The 22,610-nt window shown below is 38.6% G+C and overlaps 1 protein-coding gene across 1 annotated transcript in view; it reads left to right on the forward strand.

The window, feature by feature from the left end:
• GRID1 (glutamate ionotropic receptor delta type subunit 1) overlaps nt 1–22,610 on the forward strand; it is a gene marked incomplete at both ends in the record, with an annotated part of 541,866 nt that overhangs the window by 211,246 nt on the left and 308,010 nt on the right. Inside the window, one exon of the mRNA XM_082309213.1 lies at nt 9,539–9,823. Within this exon, the coding sequence (XP_082165339.1) occupies nt 9,539–9,823 (285 nt within the window). The remainder of the gene's footprint in view (nt 1–9,538; nt 9,824–22,610) is intronic.

Consider the following 22,610-nt stretch of genomic DNA (forward strand, 5'->3'; position numbering starts at 1 on the left):
CATGTTTTATTTTAGACTATTAAAGACTGAAGAGAGCTATTAATATGCTCCCATACATTAAATGAAAGCCACAACTCTAGTTTTGATAACTGTTTTCCTTCTCTATGGTATATTACTTACCATTTTGAAATAATTTCTTTATCTGCATAAACACAAACAGAAGAGTGGTCTAGACTGCTCCTCTTCCTCCCCCTGGTTAACTTTTCAAGGATGGCAGCTAGTGGTTTATCAGATTGATACTGACACAAAGAATGTTGTCATGCACTGAAATGTGTTTTTTTTGTTTGGTTGTTTTTTTTTGGTGTTTTTTTTTTTTTTTTTGGTTTGCTTTTCCAGGAAAATTGCTTTAAACCTCCAATTGCTACAGTCAATATGCATTCTAGGGAAAAGATTTATGCAATTTTGTGTGTTCATTATTAGACCTATAAAAGAAAAGCATTTTGCAGCCTTCATACCAAAACTAGATGATCTGTGTGTGTGTGTGTGTGCAAGCCAACAATGACAGTTTACTGAAAATGCTGAACAGAGGGGGTAACGGAGGAAACAAGGCACAGTGACTATTATTTAGAGGTAAAGGATAGTTCTGGTAATGTCAGGGGAGCTCTGACAGTTTATACATGCTGAGAATTGGCCCACAAGACAGGCAGTAAAACACATAGTTGAAAGCAAGTTGAAGATCTAAATACTGCTTCTCCTATGCAGCCAGTGTCAACAAGCGGTAAGGAGGTGCTCTGTTAGCGCTCTGAGCAGTGACACAGAGGGGATGGAGCCAGCTTCTGATCCCAGAAGAGATAAACAGGCAGTGTGGGCAAAGCAACACAAGGAAGGCGATATCACCAGTGTGCCTGTCTGTTCTGCGAGGAATGATTAGCATGTTTCCAGGGGAAAAAAAACTAGGAAAATTATATATAAAAACACATTCCTTTTTGTCCTCCCCCTATCCCTGCCCCCCCCCCCCCCCCCCTTCTTGTTCAGCTTAGGCTGCTGAATGCTGGAAAAACAATAAAAAGGCAGCCCAAGAAGGGGGGGAAGGGAGGGAGGGATCTTTAATAACACTTTTTCTGAAAATTGTTTGGCAAACATATCAAAATCTCATGCTTTCCTTAGCTTTTAAGGTGTTTTAGATGCTACTTTATCAGGGGTATTCTGGTGTCATGTACACTTAAATATGCACACTAATATATGTATGCACTGGTTTTCTTGAATGTATGTACTGGTTTTCTGGAATCTTTTCCTCGTAGCTGATGACCTACTGAAATAATCATCATTATCTTAGAAAACGTAAGCAATAATGTATATCTAATTTTTGGATCACGAGGTGCTTTGAGCTGGCCTGCTGGTAGTTTTACCTAAGTTGGAGACTAAAGTGTCCAGCTATAGGACTTTACTCATACAATTTATGATAAGTTTTTCTAATAGAAAAAAAAAGTGTTTATCAACTGACTTGCCAGTCGTCTTTCAGTTGCTAAGATTCAGTTGCTAAGAAAAAATACCTAATCCCTTATCTTGTGTTCTCTAAGAAAAAAAAGAGACAATGAAGGATGGAGAAAGAATTTAGAAACAGGCTAAATGGTAGTTATTCAGTTTTTTCAATATATTATCTAGTGTAATGGTTTTGGTTAGTAGTTATTAGGAGACTAACTAGCAAAAGAAACCCATGGGAGGGCTCACAATGACAATTCCACTGCTGGCAAATACCATATTTCCTCTGTAGTTGCACTAAAAGGAAAAATTTGAGCCTGCCAGTGGTCAGCAATGAGCTTCTCTAATTTCCATGGAGTTAGCGGTAGTCTGTGCCTTGCTGGTAGTGTCTTGTCCATGTGTAGATGCTAATGATCCTGCTGCAGGTTGCCTCATACATCTTTTAGCTTTGGTGCTGTAAGTCTGTGATTTTAGGGACCACGCCCCCAGATTTTATTGCTGTTGCCAATCACTTGTTAAGGACCTTACATTATAGATATTTACACAAGGGAAAGTATCAACATCTTGTCCAGAGATGCTCTGGCATTATGGTGTGTGTCAGATTTTGAAGCTCTTCCTGAGCTTGCGAGCTGTCAGGAGAAAGGCGTGCTTGGCTTCTTGGAACTGGAGAGAGCCCTGCACCAATTTATTGTGAATTCTTCCCAAGGTGGGTTTCATGGCTTCAGAAAAAAGACACATAAAGGGAGGTTTATTTGATGTGAGACTCTAGGAAACAGGGGTTTTGAGGAGGCGAACATTAGAGTTCGCTTTGTGCTGGGTACATCGTTCCTTTGTTTTAAGTTTATATTGTGTTTCTGTGAACTCCAGCAAGAGTGTTATTTATCTGACAAACTCCAGGCATGTTCTGTCCTCTTTGGTTCTCAGACTTGTTGTTTGTTTGTTTATTTTTACTTATTGCAAGAGAGTTTGCAGTATTTGTCAGTGATTGCATTTGTATTTTGAATGCTGGGCTAGTCACAGATGCTCTTCAAGGCCCTCCTCACAATGCGTTATTATACACAGGGAATACTTTCATGATTTGAAATTCTCATCTCTGGTGGAAGACTTGGCATCACATTTGGGCTCTGAATGCTAGCAAGCGGGGGAACACAATTGACATCAGAAGTTATGGTGAGGCTATGTCAGAATTTGTGGCTTCCAAAATAATCACATCAAGGACTGTGGGATCTAAGAATGCCTGTATCCTAGTCCCAGATACAGAATAAGAGCTGTTTAAATGAAAGGGAAGAAATATTTATTGTTCTCAAGTGTTATATCAAAAAAATGTACACATCTAAGTCGTGGGGTAGTTAGGGGTTTTAGTTGGTTTGATTTTTGCATCAAACCACAGTGGACTAATTGCAAATTTCTTTCTTGTTTTAAGATACGTTTTGTTTTGATTGAAGGTCTGTGTAACGGAGTAAGAAAAACTAATCTTCACTACATATAAGGTGATACAGCAATAAAGATGCTACATAAGCTATTTTTGCTGTCTACATTTGTTATCTTTTTTTCTCTATTAACAGTTACCCAGTGAGTAACTATAGCTTTGTGTAGGGTTTTCATAATAAAAATAATAAATTCCGAGTTATTTGAAGAAACATAGTGTAAGTACAGAACATAAAGGTAAGTAAAAGCCTACACAAATGGAACAAAGAAAAAATATTGCGGAGTATCCAAAGGAAGGACAACTGCATAGCATGAGATTCAAATTCATTATGAATTGCCTTTCTCAGTTACTGAAAGAAGCTGAAGAGTAAGCAAACGTCATAAAATGTAAAGAAAGGAAAAAAATATTCTTCAGGAAACTTCATTTAGTGAAGCATCAGGTTGAGTGAGTGCTTAAATGACTAATTCTGATGTTGTCCTTAATTCACCAACAGTAGGAGTGAATCTTTCTATAGATCAATATCTTTAATAGAAGCATTTTCAATGATATTAATAAGATTATTCTGTAATTTTGTCTGCCTGATGGACTGGTTTTGCACAAAAGCATTTAAATTTTAAAGGCCTTTTGAGGCCTAAAGAGAATTAAAATGTAGATAGTGAGTAGTCTTTTGCCATTTTTCTGTGTGGCTGAATTTGTTATAGGTTGGTGCCCCTGACTTCGTAGAAGTTTCTTGTGCACTACAGCAGAAATATTTGGGTTTTGTTTAGATCTGTGTGAAAATGCTCGCTTCTCTGGTTTGTGTTATTTTGGTTTTAGCTGAAGGTATTGTATCATCAACCTCTTGATTTTGAAATATTGCTTGGTGGGCTGCAGTCTTTTTTCTTCTATCATCATCCTTTCCAGCTCATTTCAGTCCTCCAAACAAACCTCCCAGAAGGACTTTTTCCATTTAATTTAAGAATATCTTAATGGATGTGTTTCCCAAAGACCTTACATCTTGATTAAAGATACAGTTTATCAGCTTTCTGAACGGATATATTTTTATCTCCTAACTCTTTGCTATTCTAGTGTTTCACCCAAAACTTTTGTTACATGTATCTGTTGTTACATGTATCTGTTTATATATAAAATTGGCTAATGAACCAAATTGCTGATTAAATTTTCTGTATGTGAATAATACAATAGCTAGTTCCTTGTGTGTTTATTTGTATATAGCACATGATATTCTACTTGCTAGGTCAGTTGGTAGATTTGCTAACTATGCAGTTTCAGCAGAACAAATTATAGGCCTTGATAATCTCATGGAATATTAGGATATAGGTTCTCAAAATAGATATTCCACCCACCCCCCCGCCCCAAATTTGCTATGTTCTCTGGTATTTGATGTTTTAATGATAAAAAGATTCCACCCCACCCCCCACCCCCCCCCACCCCGGTTTTCAAAGATAAACAATGTGAAAAATTAGTTTTCTGCCAGATTGACGGAGACAATAGTACAAAGGCAAGCATTAAGTCCCTCATCTCAACTCAGCAGGATGGTAGCTTTGAAATGTAATTACAAACACTTAAGTGCCAACTTTGTTAATCATTTCATTGCAGAGTACTACACCAGAAACATCAGAGATATGCAGTGTGGCTGGATTTCCATTCTCTTGCCAGATCTGAACTTCTCTTCTTTCATTTGAAAATCTTTGAGCAAAAAGACAGCAACCTCTCAAGTTTCAAACAGTGAAATTTTTTAAAATGCGAGTTAGTTGTGATTAGGATGATTCTCCATTTGCATTGCAGTAAAGAACTCCTAAGGATTAGTCAAACTGAAAAAGAAAAAAAAAAATCAAGTAAAAATAAATGATTCAGAGAGGATTTATCAAATATTATCAGATGGTCTCCAAAAGTGGGTAGGACCAGCTATAGTGATACACAGAAGTGAGAGACAGAAAGGCATTGAAGTTTGAAGAGGCAGTGTGAATGCCAGTAGGTGGATATATTGTTAGATCTGAAATTACAGTGGCAGCTGGTCTATTGATAATTGTGGAAACAAAGGAACAAGTTTCTACCCTTTTCTGAATAATAGGAAACCACTGAAAGGGCGACTGAAAGATGGTCATATTGTCATGTTGCCAGGAGCAAGATAACAGTTTCTCTTTGAGTATTTTCATTCCCTGCAGTTTGGAGAGAGAAGGATTTAATTACAGAGAGATCTGAGCTAAAGTTCTTAATGCAAATATCCCTATGAAGATGGTGCCAAATCAGGACTTGCCATCTGCACCTGTCTTCAGAAATAGGATGGCAATATACAAGGCAATGGTAGAAGAGCAAGACCTTCAACATGATTGTAGCAAAGCAGAATCCTTGTATCATCTCATGTGCCATGAGGAGTCCCACTGATTAAAAAAGGTCATATGGATAAGGTGCAGTCTGAAAAATAATAGCAGTTCTTCTAGGCTTAAGTGTGGTCTTAATGGGATATGAGTGGAGTTAGAGATGTGGGTCACAGAATGAGAGAAAAGTTTAGTATGTATTGCTATGATGTAAGAGCTAAGTTAGACAAATGGATGTCAGAAGATACCCAAAATACGTTCACCTGTGTTGCTTCTGCCAACATCATGACAGAGGTAACATGGAGAAGCAAAATGGAAAAAAAACAGCGCAACAGATGGAGAAGAGAGTAGACAGTGTCTTGTGAAACTCTGTGATGGAAATAACAGTTCAAGATGTAAAATGTCAAGCAGATGTGGAAAGGGGAAAACAGACTTCAAAAGAACACGTTAGGAGAGATACTTCACTGAAACAACTAAAAACTGGATTAATCAATAATTTGGAAAACTTCAATGAAATCTAAGTATAAACTTGAGAGATGGTCTGTTGATGGAGACCAACATCGATGAACAGCTACCAAGAAATTATTTAATCTGCTCAAATAGATGAATGCAGATTTCTTCTATAGGTGTGGTGATGTTCATGTTTTCATCACGTTAACATACACATTTCTTGCTATATGGTTTGTAGAATGTTGATATCCTCTGAAAATGCAGCCTGATGGCGATGAAGGCATTCAGTACAGCAAACTAATAACTATTGCTATTCATATAGCCGTGAAATCTGGAAGCAGGATTGCTAGAACATGGTATCTTTTTATCTGTGGAACAAATTCTTTAAAAGCATTATTTCTTGAAACTTACCTACAGAAATATATCTACAGGATAAATAAATATGAAAGCATCTTAGTTATAAAAATATGAAATTGTTACAACTACAACTATACTAATTAAAGATCACTAAAGATCTTAAGGTATTTTGATTCCCCTTTCCCTTTTGTTAGTAGGTTGACAGGAACCAAGGCACTTCAAATCTCTGTATTTCAGCTTTAAGGAAATCAAGATGGGGTTATGAAATTCATGTGCAAAAATTGCAGGTTCTTTTGAGTGCTTATGAAGCTGCAACTGACATACAGAATTAGAGATTTAGTCATATAGTCAGGGAGGCTTGATTGATTGTTGCTGAAAATTCATAGCTAGTATGAAGTGAAACAGAAAATTACATATCTTTTCTTATGTCAGAGTTTTGTATGCAAGAAAGTACAGGCATGTGGGGGGAAATCCTAAAAAAAATTGTTGCCAGAGTTTTCTTCTGGGATTGTATAATCCTCAAACATTCTCTTGCTAAGGAATTTCAAGATGTCTTAAGAGTTAATGAGTTTTTTAATGAATTAGAGTCTGTTATGTAGTTGTTCCCCGTTGTATTACTCATGTAGAAAGTAATACTTTTCTTCTTTATGTGCTAAAAGCTTATTCTCACCCTTCAGTTGTAATAAGTGTGGAGAGGTTGAACTTCTTGGAATCCATTGCATTTTTATATAGTGAAAGTCTTCTGTTAGAAATATGACACGTTCTGTTTCACATTCTGTAATTTGACTAAACAAAGCAATTCAGAAAACATGAAACCTTTTTTCCTTAGTCATTCCAGTTTTTTATTGCCTGCTATACTATCTCAAAACAGAGAGGCAAGAGGAGATAACACTTACTGTGTAGCATATGCTTTCAGGCAAAACATAATCAATTGACAAAATATCAGAATGTAGAAGCGTATTGACTAATTCTTCATTTTAACCTATTGACACAAACTACAAAACGCTGGGAAAATGCCTCAACCAAAACAGTCTTTGCTGAGATATTTCAGCTGTGTTCGGTGGCCTGTGCTGGGAGATAAGGGGGCCCGTTTGCTGTGGTCTCTTGTGTCTCTGGTCTTTTTGCTGCTAATAAGTGAGCAGCTTTTGATTAGTGTCAACTGCTGAATGAAGTTATCTCTTGTTATACAACTGGTGATCAGCTCTATATTCCACAAATAAGTGACTCTGACTGCAGCCTACCATCAGAAAGGGCTTTGGTTTTTTTTCTCTCCTTCTGTCTGCTTTGCAAGTAAATTGTTCCTTCTACAGACTCATGTGGCTTGCTTCTCTCACCCTTGGTGACAGCAAAGCTTGCTGGTTGGTGATCTCTGCAGGGGTTTATAGCTCAGCTCTGCTGTTCTCTCCCTCTGTTCCCACTTCTCTGTTCCCTCTCCTACTGTGACTAAATAAATTACCTGTATGACATGTTCAGTTTTCTCTGGCAAGAAGCCTGGGAAATCAAATCTGTTCCCGAACCTGGGTCTCCCATTTGGCAAATGTAATGCCTCCCTGCTGTTAAATCAGGTCAGCTCTCAGGAAAAACAAAGAACAATTTCATATAACTATAATCAACACAGAGTAAATTTAGATAACGCAGCTGACATATGTTTATTGTAAAGACCATTAAGGAAATAATTTTAAAAGCACTTCATCTTTCTCTGTTGCGTTAGGATACGTGTTGAATGTTCTGTGCATAGACAAGATCAAACATTTTCTTTCTCTTATGCTATATCAAAGTGAAATATATTTATTTTCTCTCTGGTCTAAGATGATATTTGGTGAAAAGGTTCATTGGTTGCATTAGAAACACTTATGTATTTAATTACTGTGGCTTTATGTAATTAATATTAATTGATAATTAACTGTTAATTACTATTAATTATTCATAACCTGTCCAGTCCCTTTGACTTTTTGGCTTCTGAAAGTGGAGATATACTTAAGTGTTTAGAGGAGGAAAAATAAATCCTTTTAATACATTGTGTTCATTTTTCTACCTTTCCGGTCAGTCCATTTCCACCGGAGATGAGAGGTGGCGGGTCCGTAACAGGGTGGCAGCATGTCTCCCCTGCGTTACCAGACCCAACACGTGCCCCGGCAGTCCCGCAGCACGTGCCGCGCGTGGGCAGCCTTCTCTCTCGCGTGCTGAGGTGGTCGCCTTGCACGGGGGAAGCACCGGCAAGGGCAGCCTCGCCTCTCCAGCTGGAAGCAGAATTTCCTGCTCAGCATGTCCCGGAGGGGCTCTGAATTACGCCCCAGCAGCTCTTTTGTTTATCCACTGTTAGCAGGCTCATGTAGACTTGCAGCAGGACTGTGGAGCATCTCCTGTCACCTCCTGTCTGGCTTTATTCTGGTGGGCCTCTGTCCCGGACAAGCAGAGTGGCTGGTTTCCTCTGGGCAGGCTGTGCTTGTGCAGGTGGTTGCCCAGGAACTGAAACTGCTACTGAAACCCTGAGCTCGCCCCCAGCCCTCTTCAAAGGAGGAGAGGAGTAGGAAGTGCCAAGTGCCCCTGGAGGACCCTCAGGGCTGGTGCAGCGCTAACCTATGAGCGCTCACTGTGCGGAGCTCCCAGGGACCAACTTTGCTGCTGCTTATTCAAGAGGGTTAGTGAAAACGGGCATTAACAGCTGCCTTATAGTCTTACATAGTTTTACCACCACCACTGGCTAAATAGCTGCTGAATTATAGCTGGGGGCCTTGGCTGGAAACATTTTCTAACCCCAGCTGAATATCAGGTGGTCTTCCTAGGAGTCCTGGGAAGAGTGAGCCCTGTGAGAGGCTGCCGGACGTCCTGAGCAGCAGAGCAAGGATGAACACAGCTCTGCCCGGGGCTGCCCAACCTGCATGGCCTATGTTTCAAACTCACCTAATGCTTCGTTCTCAAAAGCAGATGGGCTCAAATATATATGCTGTGTTTTTAAATGATACGTGCTTTTCCAGATCTTTTTAAAGACAGCTACAGTTAATAATTGTTTAGTCATTCACGAGTTGCCTTTGTTCTAACGAGTGCCTTTCTTGTTTCTTTGTTGCTCTGAGACACATAGTGAATGTTTTTTCATCAATTTAAAAATCCTTCAAAACTCTTGTATAAGACAAATCCTTGAAGCTGAAATTGCTCTTTATTGTCCGAAGTCTTTATCCAATGTGTACAAGAAAGACTAAGACGTGGAAGTGGTGAGGTGGGTTTTAAAAGACGGGAGTTCAGTTCCTGCTTCCACCAGGAATGACCTGAAGCAAGGGCCGTAATCTCCATCCGCATCAGCTCCTGCCTGAAGAAATGGCAGTAGTAATATTATCTGTCCTCAACTTTGTCTTATCGGTACAGATTGCAGATACTGTCTCCTACTGTAAAGGTACAGGACGTAACTCTGAAAGGCTTCAGCTGATATTGTAATATAAATCAGTTCAGCTCTGTGTTAATGGCAACGGTAAAGCCTGTCTTGTTCCCTACTTAGCATCTAGGTTGGTCAAAGGAATTATTGAGCTTGTTCTAACCCCACTTTATTTCTTGTCTTCTCCAGCCTGTGACCTGATGACCCTGGGGATCTTAGCCTTAGTGACGTCCACTGGTTGTGCCTCGGCCAATGCCCTGCAGTCCCTGACGGATGCCATGCACATCCCACACCTTTTTGTACAGCGCAACACGGGAGGCTCCCCACGCACAGCCTGCCACCTGAACCCCAGCCTGGAGGAGGAGGAGTACACGCTGGCTGCCCGACCACCAGTCCGCCTCAATGATGTTATGCTGAAACTGGTCACTGAGCTGCGGTGGCAGAAATTCATAGTATTTTATGACAGTGATTATGGTAAGTAAAGTGGAGAACTTCAGACACTATTAAATTGATTTCTTTTTAACTGGGAGATGGAGAGGGAAATATAAAGGGAGGGGTGGAATATAACTTGCTGGGTTCTTCATTGACAAAAGGGAAAGTGTTTCAAGTGGATGCAGGCCTTTGAAGGAAAGGTTGCTGTGAAAACTAGTTCTCAGACAAGCAGCAAAGTTGCTTAGCAACACCTACCAAGACAGCTGAAGTTTGAATCATCTCACGCTTTTTCAGTAAAATATTAATAAAGTGTTGACATTGATTGGCAGGGGTCACATAGCTGTGCAAGGAAGTTCAACACAGCCTCTACCCATTCCCAGAAAACACTTTATATCAAAGCTGAGTACTGTTCTCTAAAAATTAATTTTCACAATAACTATTACTATTTCTTTTTTAACATGCTTCCTTACACTGTTCTCCATTTGGACTAAATTTCACAGTGATATACTTCCTGGCATTAAACTAAAAGGTAGAGTTAGCATTTTCACTACATCTGATGCATTTCCTTCAGCAAAATTTTTACTTTGGGCTGAAACTTGAGGAAAAGGGATCTCTGCCCAAGCAAATTTAGTACCTTATGACGGGTGTAAAGAATCAATGAAAAAATAAATCTCTCATTGTGCCAGGCTCTCAGAGTGAAAGGGAAATGTGTGCATAATTTTTTGGTTCGTCCTGCTCCCCCCCCACTCAACTGGGATGAACGCTGTTCCATATGCTTAACTAGCAGTATTTTCAGCACTCTCATCTTAGGATAGAGGATCTGTAATGGATATAGGATCTGTAATGGGGAAAATATATTTTCTACCGTATGTTTTAAAACCCTGTAAACACTTTTTGGTTTAAAATGTGATGTGTAAGCTTTTGGTGTGGTGACTTACTATGAACAGAATACAAAGCAAGGAAATTAAGGTTAAATTGTAGTTGGAAAAATAAACTTATGTGTATCTGTGCATATAGTTTAGATTTTATACATAGTCTTCAACAACTGCAAAATAGATCTTTATCTACATTCTCCCTATATAATGACAGATTTTCAGTGGTGAATCAGAGAGAAAGAACATCTTTGTGTTTGAAGTTGGGCTACTCCTAGTTTAAAACAAAACAAAACGGCTATGCAAAGGGTCCTGAGCTCGAATAAGTTCTGAAAGTCTTGGATGCAGCTTTCTCATTTGCGGTTGTTAGAGATGTCACTTGCTGTTTCTTCAACAGGCAGATTGAAGATAATGAGGGTGATTTTAAGTGGGAAATCAACTGAGGCTGTAACATCCTTTTAATTATATAGAATTATCTGAAGCATGAGAACGCCGTCATGGTACTTGTAGAGTTAATATATAGACTCAAATATCTAACAACCCAGCAAATAAACTGCTATGTAATTATTGTCCTACGTAACACTTCATTTGTGAATGCTTTAAAAGCAAAAACCACAAGGTATGTGGTAGGTGTTCTTTTGGTGGCCTTCTGGTGGTGATGAGAAAGTTGCTATGTAGCAGAGGATTGGGCTTAAAAAGTTAAAATTATTCTAACAGTTATTTCCAAGAATGGGGAGGGGGGAGGGAAATCTTAAAAGGGTGTCTTACAAACATCCTTTTATAGTTACTGTTGTTTCTCTCCTGCTGATTTGTAGCTTTAACCTTCCAAAACTGCTTGAGTCAGGGATCTTTTAACCTCTGGGAATCATAGAATCATAGAATAGTTTGGGTTGGAAGGGACCTTTAAAGGTCATCTAGTCCAACCCCCCTGCAATGGGCAGGGACATCTTCAACCAGATCAGGTTGCTCAGAGCCCCATCCAGCCTGTCCTTGAATGTTTCCAAGGATGGGGCATCTACCACCTCTCTGGGTAACCTGCTCCAGTGTTTCACCACCCTCATCGTGAAAAATTTTTTTGTGGCTCTGGTGTCAGATGCTCTATGTACAAACTGCTATCATCCATTTTCCCTGGTAGCAAACCTAGTTACTGAACTATGGTATCACTTATTCCAGTAGTGCATCTGTGTTTGTTTGCCTTGTTCTGGAAAGGTTTAACATCTCGGTACCAAATCCTGAAACCCTTAATTCACATACTCTGTAAGTTCACTTATGATCAAATTTATCTTTTCCGTTTACCACAGGCTGACTTTCAGTCTGTATCAATAAGACAGACACTAGAAGGGGATGGAAAATTACCACAGGCATTCTGCTCCTTCCAGTGGAGAGCGTGTTGCATGCTGCAGCTGCCCATGCACTGTTTCCTCTCCTCTTCGTCTCAGATGCGACAAGCATCTTATGCTAATCCCCCTAGAAGGATTTTTTTCATAAGAAATTGGTGGAAGGCATTTCTGTACAGAAGCCAACTGAACCTTGCCAGCTCTGGGCAAGCATTGGTGAACAGGGGATAAATAACCTAGTTCCCAGGATATTGCACGCTGAGCTCAAGAACAGCAGCCTGGCTCCCAGGGCACGCCCGTTGCCCTCATTAGTTAGCTTCAGCACAGCCGTGCTTACGCATCTCCAGCACCACTTCCCCGCTCTATGTGCAGGAGTTGACTGCTGGCCATGAGGAGGGAGGTCACTTGAAGAACACATGTTTATGATTACAGAGATTTTCCAGCACTGGGCTTTTGTGGTTTACTGTAATAAATAGTCCTCCTCTACCTGCTCTCTGGAAGTTATACTATTCCCTGGAGTAATGTTTTAATTTGTCCATCTGCTGATCTCTAAAAACCAGCCAATCTCTTGGTGTCTTCCTTGTGGAAACTGTCAGGTTTTCTAAAGACAAAATAACATTGCACAATTTAAAGAAGTCCCATGTTTGTAGTAATGCTGTGCTATACTGAAGCTGAAAATTTTTTACCTCATGAATTACTGGTCCCTTATCAGACATACATTTTCGATTATAATTTCTGCACTGGCTAAATTAAGGAAAAGTAACAGACTTGGCAATTAGAAATACAAACTAGTCACTAAACAGCCTAACAAGACCCTTAATATTGTTGTGCTTACGATAAAATATGCCTTATTTTACACAGAAGCTACAGATAGAAATTTGTATGCGCAACTTCAGTGAAAGAATATGGTCCTTTCCAGTAAAACGCCTGAAATATTCTAACAAGAAATGGACAGATTTCACAGGAAAGATGCAGAAGTTTTAAAGGAAAAGATTGCTAAATGGAAATGGTAGAAGCAGGGTACAAACTGTGGCATTCCATCTAACGTGAAACCAGCTTTTAGATTTTGTCCGTTGTGGTGAAGAAATGGATAATAGCAAGAAATGGGTAATATCTTGGTTCTGGAGAAGTGACCTTTCAGGGACCTCAGACTTGATAGTTGCAGCATTCAGACTCTTCTCGATGATACACTGTTCTCCCCCTGAGCAGTACCGATGGGGGAAAGGTCAGTTGATACATATCCATATGGTTCTCCTGTATTTATATAAGAAAAGATAAGGGTTCATATAGATACTGCATCTTCGTGACTCAGCCCTTGTTTTTCCACTTGTCTCATTTATAGTTTGTGCATAATTTCAGAAGACGCATGGAAATCTACTCCCCATTGATCACAATGGGAGCTTTTTGCTGATGAGACTGCTGCCTGATATGAAAGTGATAGCTAGGCACTATAACAATTCAAATAAGCCATTGCTAAGATAAGACAAGTCTCCTCTCTTGCTGATGTGTAGAGCTGTTGGAGCTCCAGGCCAGAATGAAGCAGTCTGAGCCCTCTCTCTGTCCCTGGTATTCTTTGCCCTGTGATCTTGGAAGGCTTTCTAGCCCCTGTATGCTTCCCTTTCCCATCTGTGAAATGGAAAGAAAAGCCTTCCTCTCCATGTGACTGGTGTTTGAAAGTTCTTTAGAAATTCTTTAGGCAACAGAATTAAGTGGCACATTGAGGAATAAGGCAATTCCAGTAAAAGCTCAAGGGACCAAGGTCGTGTTAAATGCGTTATTTGACTTTAAATGTCTTTATGAAAAACCCATGCTAAATCGTGGTATTTGACATTAGTTTTCTGGGGAAAAAAATGAATTGACCCTAAGTTTGTCAATGACTGTCAGACGATGCTCTGTGGAAATAGGTCTACCCACCTGTTAAAGAACCTGCAACAGATCACAGATCTGCTGTGTCATCCCAAAAAGCTTCAGCTGTGTTGATGTGTTTTGAATTGCTTTTTCCTCTACAGGAGCATCTTTTGTGCCTCTACATACATTGCATCTGTGTGTAAAGTCCTGCTGGGAAGTTTAATGTTTTATTTTGCTGACCTGGATATAGAAGTATCAGTAATCAAATTTTCTGACACAAAGATTGGTAGTGTGGCAAGTTTCATAAAGAATCTTATCAAGCTCTAAAATGACTATAGGCTGGCAGTGGGTGCTGCCCACAGTAAGATGAGGCTGAGTAATAAACAGTTGAAAGTGTGCTTCTAGGGTGAAAAAAATAAACAGATGTAGGGTGAGAGGAAGGATTTGAGAAGGATTTTGGAAGCTAGATGTGAAAATGAAAACAGTGAGGAATACCAAGTCATATTTTTGAAGAGAAATGTGAGTAATGGTTATGTTTTTACTAGGTTAATCTTATAGTTGAAAAATACTTTGTCTCTGTAATTATATCAAGTCTCTCTGCTTTCCTACAGAAATGTACACATACTCATATTACAAAATGTAAGAAAAAACAGGTTTTTTTTATGACTCTGTTTTGTCAATGAAAATGTTATTAGACCTGTGAAAGGGAGCTGTAATATTTTATTCTTAATTTTTGGTGTCAATAAGTGAGTGTTGTCTGGTTAAGAAAAGTGTTGTACAAAAGTTTTACAGAAAAAACTTTTGAAGAATTTTGGACCTTTCAAATCTGTCTGTGGAGTTTTGTTCCTATAGGGGGGAAAAAAAAAACAAACCCAAAACAACTCACAATTTATTGATTTAGAAATTATTTTCCATTGTAATTTTCTTTTTAAGATTAGAGATTTTTTTTTTCATTATAATCATTGATGCCACGTTAATTTTGAATGCTACCTGATGAATCTTGCTATGTAGAAAGAACTTGGTTTTCAATGTGATGAGTTTCATGAGAAGTTTTGTCTCCCACAGCAATTACGTGGCAGTTTTATTTCTGAGTCCTACCTGCCAAGGGCCTCAACCTTGATTGGAAGTTACAGGAATTATGCTATCAATAGTTTTACAACTAGCTATTGATCCTGGAATGGTCTCTCTTTTGTAAAGGTCCCTTTGTGCAGGCTGCTACTCTTGCAATTATTTAATTTGCAAAGGAATATAGTAATGAAAATGAAGAAATGTATGCTTTTACACAATCCATGTGTAACACTGCAAATCAGTTGTGATGTGAAGCATTGGCTGTCACAACAAAAGCAAAGTAGAACATTTGCACATAAGCTACTTTCATTTTACCTGCTTTACTTTGCCTTTAAGTTTTCTTTTATTCTTGTCAGTATAACATAAATTATCTTCTGCTTTCTGCATCATTATTTCAGCTGTCAGACAACCACTTCTGCATCAGTAGGACTGCCATATTTCTCTACAGGATTTTCCAGTGAGCATGCCTTGTTTAATGTAAATACAGGGAATCTAGTGCTTGAGAAGTGTTGAACCAACTGCACGTGTTGGTATGTGCCTGTTCAGCAAACCTGACTCTACCAGAAAGTGATAGACTTTTCTGCATGTGCTGTGTTGTTGAGTTTGCATGTGTTATGGAAAATACTTGGGTTTTTCAGTTGGTTGGAGCATCCCAGCTGGAACTGTTGCAGAGAAGCTTGAATCGGGATTGGCGTGTTTGAATAGTAAAATGTATAAATTTTAAGCAGCCAGCCACAGAGAAACATAACTTCTTTGTGGTCATCAATCTGTCCATTGGACATCTCTGTCATTGGTGCTGCTTTATAAGATGATAAAAGGAGGAACAGACTGGTCCTGAATACATTTTTATTCAACAAGGAACAGAATTCTCTGAGCATTTATTCTACACAAATTCTGCACCACCTAGTTATTCATGCATAACTAGGGAGACTGGATGTCTAGACTCCAGACAAATACAAAATCTTCAATTTCTACCTGGAAAAAGTGAAGATTTTCCTGTGAAAAGAGTATGTCTCATAACATAATGTATACTCATCATTGCTGCTGCAGAGAATACGAGGATAGAAAGAATTCAGCCAAGCTCTCTAAGTTGCACGGGGAGTTTGTGATGCCATGGGGTAGAGGGAAAAAAATTGACCTTTTGACTTTTACATTGAATTTGATCTGGAAGCTATTGAAGAAATGGTATTTTGTGTTCCCATATTTATCCTTGAATCACTTCTCTGACTGTAGCAGCACTTAAAGTAATTGGCCCACTTAAATTAAGCATGGATTTTTGTCATTTTTGATAGTATTTTTTTATTTAGTAATGCATCTCAGTATATAACACTAAATGTAATTAAAGAAAGTCAATTTCACTTCAAATTATTACTTATAAATTAATTTTAGTACTTTGATTTCTAAGGTATATGAGTAAGCGTGCTAATAGCAGAAGTAAGACTTCCCCCTCTGTAACCCCCCATAATACCTAGCAGGGTACAGGATCAGTGGACAGAGTTTGTTTCCCATAAAAGCTATTCACTAAACAGTTTCAGGACAATGCCTGATATGATATACAAAGGATCTTAAAGTTATGGTAAAGCCTTTACTCTGAATGAGTGCTATCATAGCCTACCTGGAACTTCAATGGTAGTAGAAGCCAGTCAGAGGTCTTTGGCAAACAGTTTGGGCAGTTTCAGGCAACTTGTCTTGCTCATAAATTCAAGGCAAGTTAAGGAAATAATTTCAACCTTTCAAATAGTTTGAAAAATGTTTTGCAAAGAGAAGACGCAAGTTATTTCAAAAAGTTCAAAATGCTGTGGAGTGACACTTTCAAAACAGAAGGCTTGTGCTATTTATTCAAAACAGTTATTTTTAAAAATCAGTTTGTATTTTAAAAGGCTTCAGAAGTATATACCTGGGGGGACGCTCATGAAAAAAGTAAATGAAAGGCTTTACTAGAAGCAGTTTTTCACCAGTTTTTCAGCTCAGTCATCTGGTCAAAAGTGATTATTAATCTAGTCCTGAAAGCACTCATTGTGTATTCTTTACTGTCTCTTTTTCAACTCATTGTAACATTTTAGTGAACGGTCTCTAGGCTCAACTTTGCAGAAACTAGTGGCTATTGGTGACCCTGTTTTTTTCCCCTTTATATTCTGAAACAGAGAAATGTTTCATAATACAGCACACACTGTCTAAAGAAAGTGCAAAGTTCAGCAGCCTGAATCGGAGGGTGCAAATTAATTCATTTTGAACAGAGAGGTCTTTGAAAATTGTAGATGTCATCTGCAGAAGGTCCTAAATTCTTGGACTTTCTTTCCCTGACTGATGGTAGTTTGAATCTCTTGACTTTTCAAGCCATGGCATAAGGCTAAACTGTTTGTTCGGGCATGTGAAAATGACAAGGAGAAATGTAAGGATGATTTTGTGTACTTGAGCAGGGAATCTGAGGAACCAATTCCAGAAGGGAGTCTCTTTAGTTCACATTTGTTAGAGAGTGAATGTTTATACATCCATATAGAAATTTTTCAATAAATCCATAGCTGGAAATTGAACAGCAGAGGGATAGAAGTCTGTCCTGGAGGATGTATGTAGGGCTTCAGGCAGTAATGCCATCATTCTGAGAAAATATATTCAGATATCTCAATATGCAACGAACTTTGGTGAATAGGTTCCCAGTCTCTGTTGTCTTTCATGGAAAGCGGTAGGGGAGAGGGAAGAGAATTCATACATATATCCACACACACACGTGTATATGTATGGATTTGAAGGAAAGTGGTAAAGGTGTGTGTGTGTATATATGTACGTACACATATGTGCATATGCTTGGGCGTAAATGTAGACATGAGTTCATATATGGAATCAAGGAAACGTATTGCCTCTGCTCCCTTCCTGCCTTTGCCCAGTCCCTCCTAGTAATCTTCCTGATGCCACTCTGGGCAAGACTCCTTTGACTTCCTTCCTGGATGGAAATGGTTTCTTTTTTGTTTTACCCAATTAAGAGTTGGCATGGCTTCTCATCACTGCTTTGTGTCTTCCTTATTGAGACAGAAATCCCATTCCTTTTCCTTCTTACACTTCTTGTATTTAGATACTGTGTTTTATTTATTTATTTTTCTTACAGCTAAGCTTTTTTGTGGGTTTGCTGGCTTTCTTCAGCACCCTTTCCATAGGCTGGGGCTAGTGCTTTGGCCAGGACCATTCCTTTTCTCTGCTGATCGATGATAAACAGTGAACGAATGTACTCTGAAAGATTCTTTTTGTTTCTCCTCTGCTTGTAAAGCATGGAGCCAGAGTACGCTAGAGAAGAGATAACATTATTAGTCATTGTCTTCATAGAAGGGATTAATCTTGAGGACCACAATGAATGTAAAACTCCTGAAATCTTTTTAGAGGAGAAGTATTGTAGATAATGTAATTTTTATAGACCCCTGAGGGTCAAAATGGTTTTCTACATATTGTGTGGCTATCAACAACTACGTGCTATTACCGATCCTGCACAGTATTCATATGCTTGTGATATATTCATATATTTGTAAAGTGGTAGACTACTGCATTTGTGTATATATAATGTAGCAAAATTATTAGACAGAACCAGCCTTTTGTTCAACATCCAGGAACTGGAAAGATCTGATCCATGTGATCCAAGATTGATTTTAAATGTAAAGCCACAAATTGCTTTTTGCTTTTTTTTTTTTTCCTTTTCTGAAGAGACAAGTTAAGACTGTAAATAGTCTGTACTGCAGTGATCTTTGTGGAATATGAAATAAGTATTATTCATGCTGTGAATTAAAACAAACACAAGGGCCATTCTCCTAGCCCTCATGAAAATGCAAGATAATCTTTTATTTTGTAACAGCAAGCAGGAAAGCAAGGTACTTTTCCTTAGCTGAAAAAAAGGGGCAATGATCAAGAAGGGTAAGTAAAGCTTGATTGATTTTTCAGGTGGAGGTGAATGCAAACAAAGTTAAGTTACATAGTCTGCCAAGGAGGTTATTAAATCAGGAAATGGTAGAAAATGAAGAAATGTGAATTCCTGTTAGTGAAACACTCTTAGAATTCGTACTGTAGAAGTTTCCATGTCGATGCTCCCTCTCTTCAGGGGAGTAGTCGATGTCAAACTGTGGAGACTCCCTCAACCATGCGGATCTTAAAGCACTTGGAGCTATTTGGGCTCGGAGCAGGACCCCAAGTTGTACACTTAGTCTATACTGGAGTCATCTGTGTTACACACTACCTCTATGATTTTACATTAAACTATCCATTTAGTGAGGTTTTTTTATCATAGCATCTGAGCAATTTAGAGTTTAATACCTCGTGATACAAGATAAGGTAGCTGTGCTTGTTCCATTGTATAAAAATTGCAGAGACATGGGGAGTGTTAGACTGCTAAGATATTTGTGTGACTATAAACTAGGCATCTTACTCTGATTTCAGTAAGGTTCTGAAACTTGTTTTTAATGTCTAGCTAGCTGCCCACAGCTACACAAGGTTCCCTTCCTGGCCAGAGGACTGCAAACATGGCAGAGTTTTGCTCTTCCTTGGATTATGCTGTGCAGGCCTTTTGTGCCTTCTGCATTTACATTCTGGTGTATTTAATGTTTAGATCTGTTGCTTTGGGAGTTATTTTAAGGGTTACTTCAATCATTTTAGAAGCAAATGCATCATTAGACTATGAAGAATTAAATAAAAAGCAGAGGGGAAAAAAGGTTTTGCAGTTTGGATTATTCAGAGTCAGGGCCCATTAGGAATGTAATCTGGATGTCTGAGTTCCATTGGAGAGTGATTTAATATTCGTCATGTTATTATAGCATTTGTTTAAATGGAAATAATGCTTTATTTTTGTGTACAAATTGAGTAAATAGGATTAGTATCATTACTGGGAAACATTGAGTTCTATGGAGATCCTTTTTAATACTGGATATTTTGTTTTCATCTCTCTTGCTTTAGTAATCAAGACCCAAATAGGCTGTTTCTAACAAGAACACATGGGAAAATTGTGGAGGGCTTCAAGAAAGAAACGAAAATTGAGTGGGGACATCCCTCGCAGTAATTTCATTGATGATTCCCTGCGATGGGAGAGCTCTGAATGGAAACATAGCTACTGTAACACTATTTGGAGGTAGTAGTTCAGTTCATCAACTTGGAAGGCCTTACTGGGTCAGGAACTATTGATGGTCCCCATTTCCCATCAGCCTATCTCATCTATCAGTAAGAATTGAACCTCTGGCTGGATATATCTTCAGCTGTTGCACAGCAGACGTGGAAGGGAACTCAGGATAGTAATTCAGCTCTGGTATATGTTATAGCTGGCTTGAATTTCATTTCTAATATGATTGTGATTTCCTCTGGTCTGCCACTGGCCACCATTTGCTTATATCATCAGCAAAGTTTCTTCCTGGCAAAGCACCCTTGCAGAGTGAGGAAAATAGAGAAGGTATGCCATGGAAGAATGGTTGTTATGTTTATACCAAAAGATCAAGAAATACTCAGTCCCTGAAATACAAAATACCTTCCTTGTGTAACATACCATAACCCAGAGATCTCATTTGTCCTAATGCAACTCCTCAGTGATTTTGAAAGTCATTTTGCTTTGGCCCACTGATATTAATATTTGACATTGCCATTAACAGGAATTAAGATATATCTTGTCTTCCAAAAGCCATATTATAACATCAAGGGAACTTTGCTAAGAAAGGAATAATCCATTAACTAGAACCAACGTTTCTCTGCAATCACCTTTATCCTTCAAATGACAGAATCTTTACAGGAAGGAACTGTCTTTTTTCCATTTATTTTTGTCAGTAGGAATGTGAATCCCCCCTGATGTGGAAGAATAATTAAAGGTCAAATTCTGGCATTGTATTAACAAGTCGGCGCAGCCTGAGCACCAACACCTAACTGGATACCCCACCAGGCACTTGTGGTGTAATAGAAATCCTGTTGGCTGAAGGAACAGCAGTGTGCTTTAATTTTGAGTTAAGATCTTCCCTGTTGCTCTACATTAAGAATGCTGTGTTACAATTACCTTGTATGGAAGTATATACGAGTTCATCAAATATTATTAAAAAAACCCCCAAATAAATACTTTGGACTGCAGATATTTGACTCCAAATGACAGTTCTAGTGCCCAAAGTGCACTCTCCCTTTAGCAAGCAATATTTGGTGATATACTCTGTCTCTGCTGTATGAACTAGTATCTGTGGGAGTCTTTGTGGTGGTTTATATCTTTTATTCTCTCCCATCTTGTGCAGCCACATAAGTCTGGACAAGCTGTAATTAAGTGAAACATATATTATGGTATTAAAACAGCAATAACAAGGGCAGCCTTGCAGTGGGAAGGGTGGGAGGCAAAGAAAGAGGGACACTTTAAATGTTGGATTATTGGCCAAATAGTGGGGTTGACCGAGTACAAATGACAGATGTATTTAAGTTTTCTTTCTCTTAAATTCTACTTAAGCCATTAGAAAGGAACAAAATGCCAAATCATGGTAGCAGAAGGGGTTGGAACCCCAGAGACAAGTGAGTGGCAAGTGCAGCCACCCTCTCAGTAACCATGGACTGGCTGCAGGGAGATTTTACGTTGATGTGATGGCTTTAATGTCACCAGAGGATGGAAGTGTGTTTTGGTGGAATCTCAGACCGTCCTCTTCGGATTATTAGAATTTAGCCAGATGGCTTTGGATCTGGTTTAGTAACTTTCGCTGTGCAATAGTAACAGACAGAAAATTAGCTAATTAGCAATAATAGAAATCTTGAATGTTTTTTGGTTGTGTCAGAGAACAATAAGACATTTAGGGCCTTTTCAGACAGTTGCATCAGAAAAATCATTTGATGGTTCATAACATGATGTGATTGAAAAAACTCTTATTAGACTTAAGTGGCAAGAGAGAAAACTACAAAGTTAGCAGTGAGATTTGTCTGCTTCCCTTTAGGGGCTTAGCTCATGTAGTGAAGGTGACAGAAGGGCTTAATTTCACTAATTCAGCAACTTTATTGCAGTACATTTAAAAAAAAAAAAAAACAGTGTAAAAATTAACTATAAGCTTCGTTTTTGGGGGAGGGAGAAAAAGAATTTTGTTTTGTAGACTGAGATCTATTGTTTGAGTTAAAGAATCTGGATTGGGTTGGTTAAATAATAAAGAATAAAGGTGAAAACTTTATTACAGTCTTTTTCTCTAATTATGCAAGAACTGATGTACCAGTGTAACTTTAAATGAGTGAACAGTCTCCTTGAAGTCCAGATATAAATGAGTAATCACAGGAAGGGAATTGGAGAATTTATAGCCTATATAAAATACTGAGAATGACTCCTGAGTTCGAATGCTGATGCAGAAAGGTCTGTCTGATGTGAGGAAACACCTGCACGCGGCATTGTTAAGCAAAAGAGCCTGATACTATCTATGCCAGAAAGCCCATGAAACAGTATTGGCTCCTATCCTGCAAAACTCATGCATGTGCCAAGTGCTCTATCTTTAGACTGAATTGAGGGACTGTAAAGGCTAAATATAACTTCAAATTGAAACATGTAACTGTTTGCAGAGCAGGCTGTTTGTATGTATGCAAGGACTGAATTGTTCATTTTGTGTTGAATTTTACTTGGTTCCTGAAAAAATACAGCATCTGTGATTACATTCCATATGTGTGAGATCATCTGTCAGTCTGCTTGTATTCTGAATAACGTTGGTCTTGTTGACCAATTTCAAATCAACCTAACATGGTAGA

Source organism: Platalea leucorodia (genome assembly GCF_965183815.1).
Source record: "Platalea leucorodia genome assembly, chromosome: 4".
In the NCBI taxonomy this organism is placed as follows: domain Eukaryota; kingdom Metazoa; phylum Chordata; class Aves; order Pelecaniformes; family Threskiornithidae; genus Platalea; species Platalea leucorodia.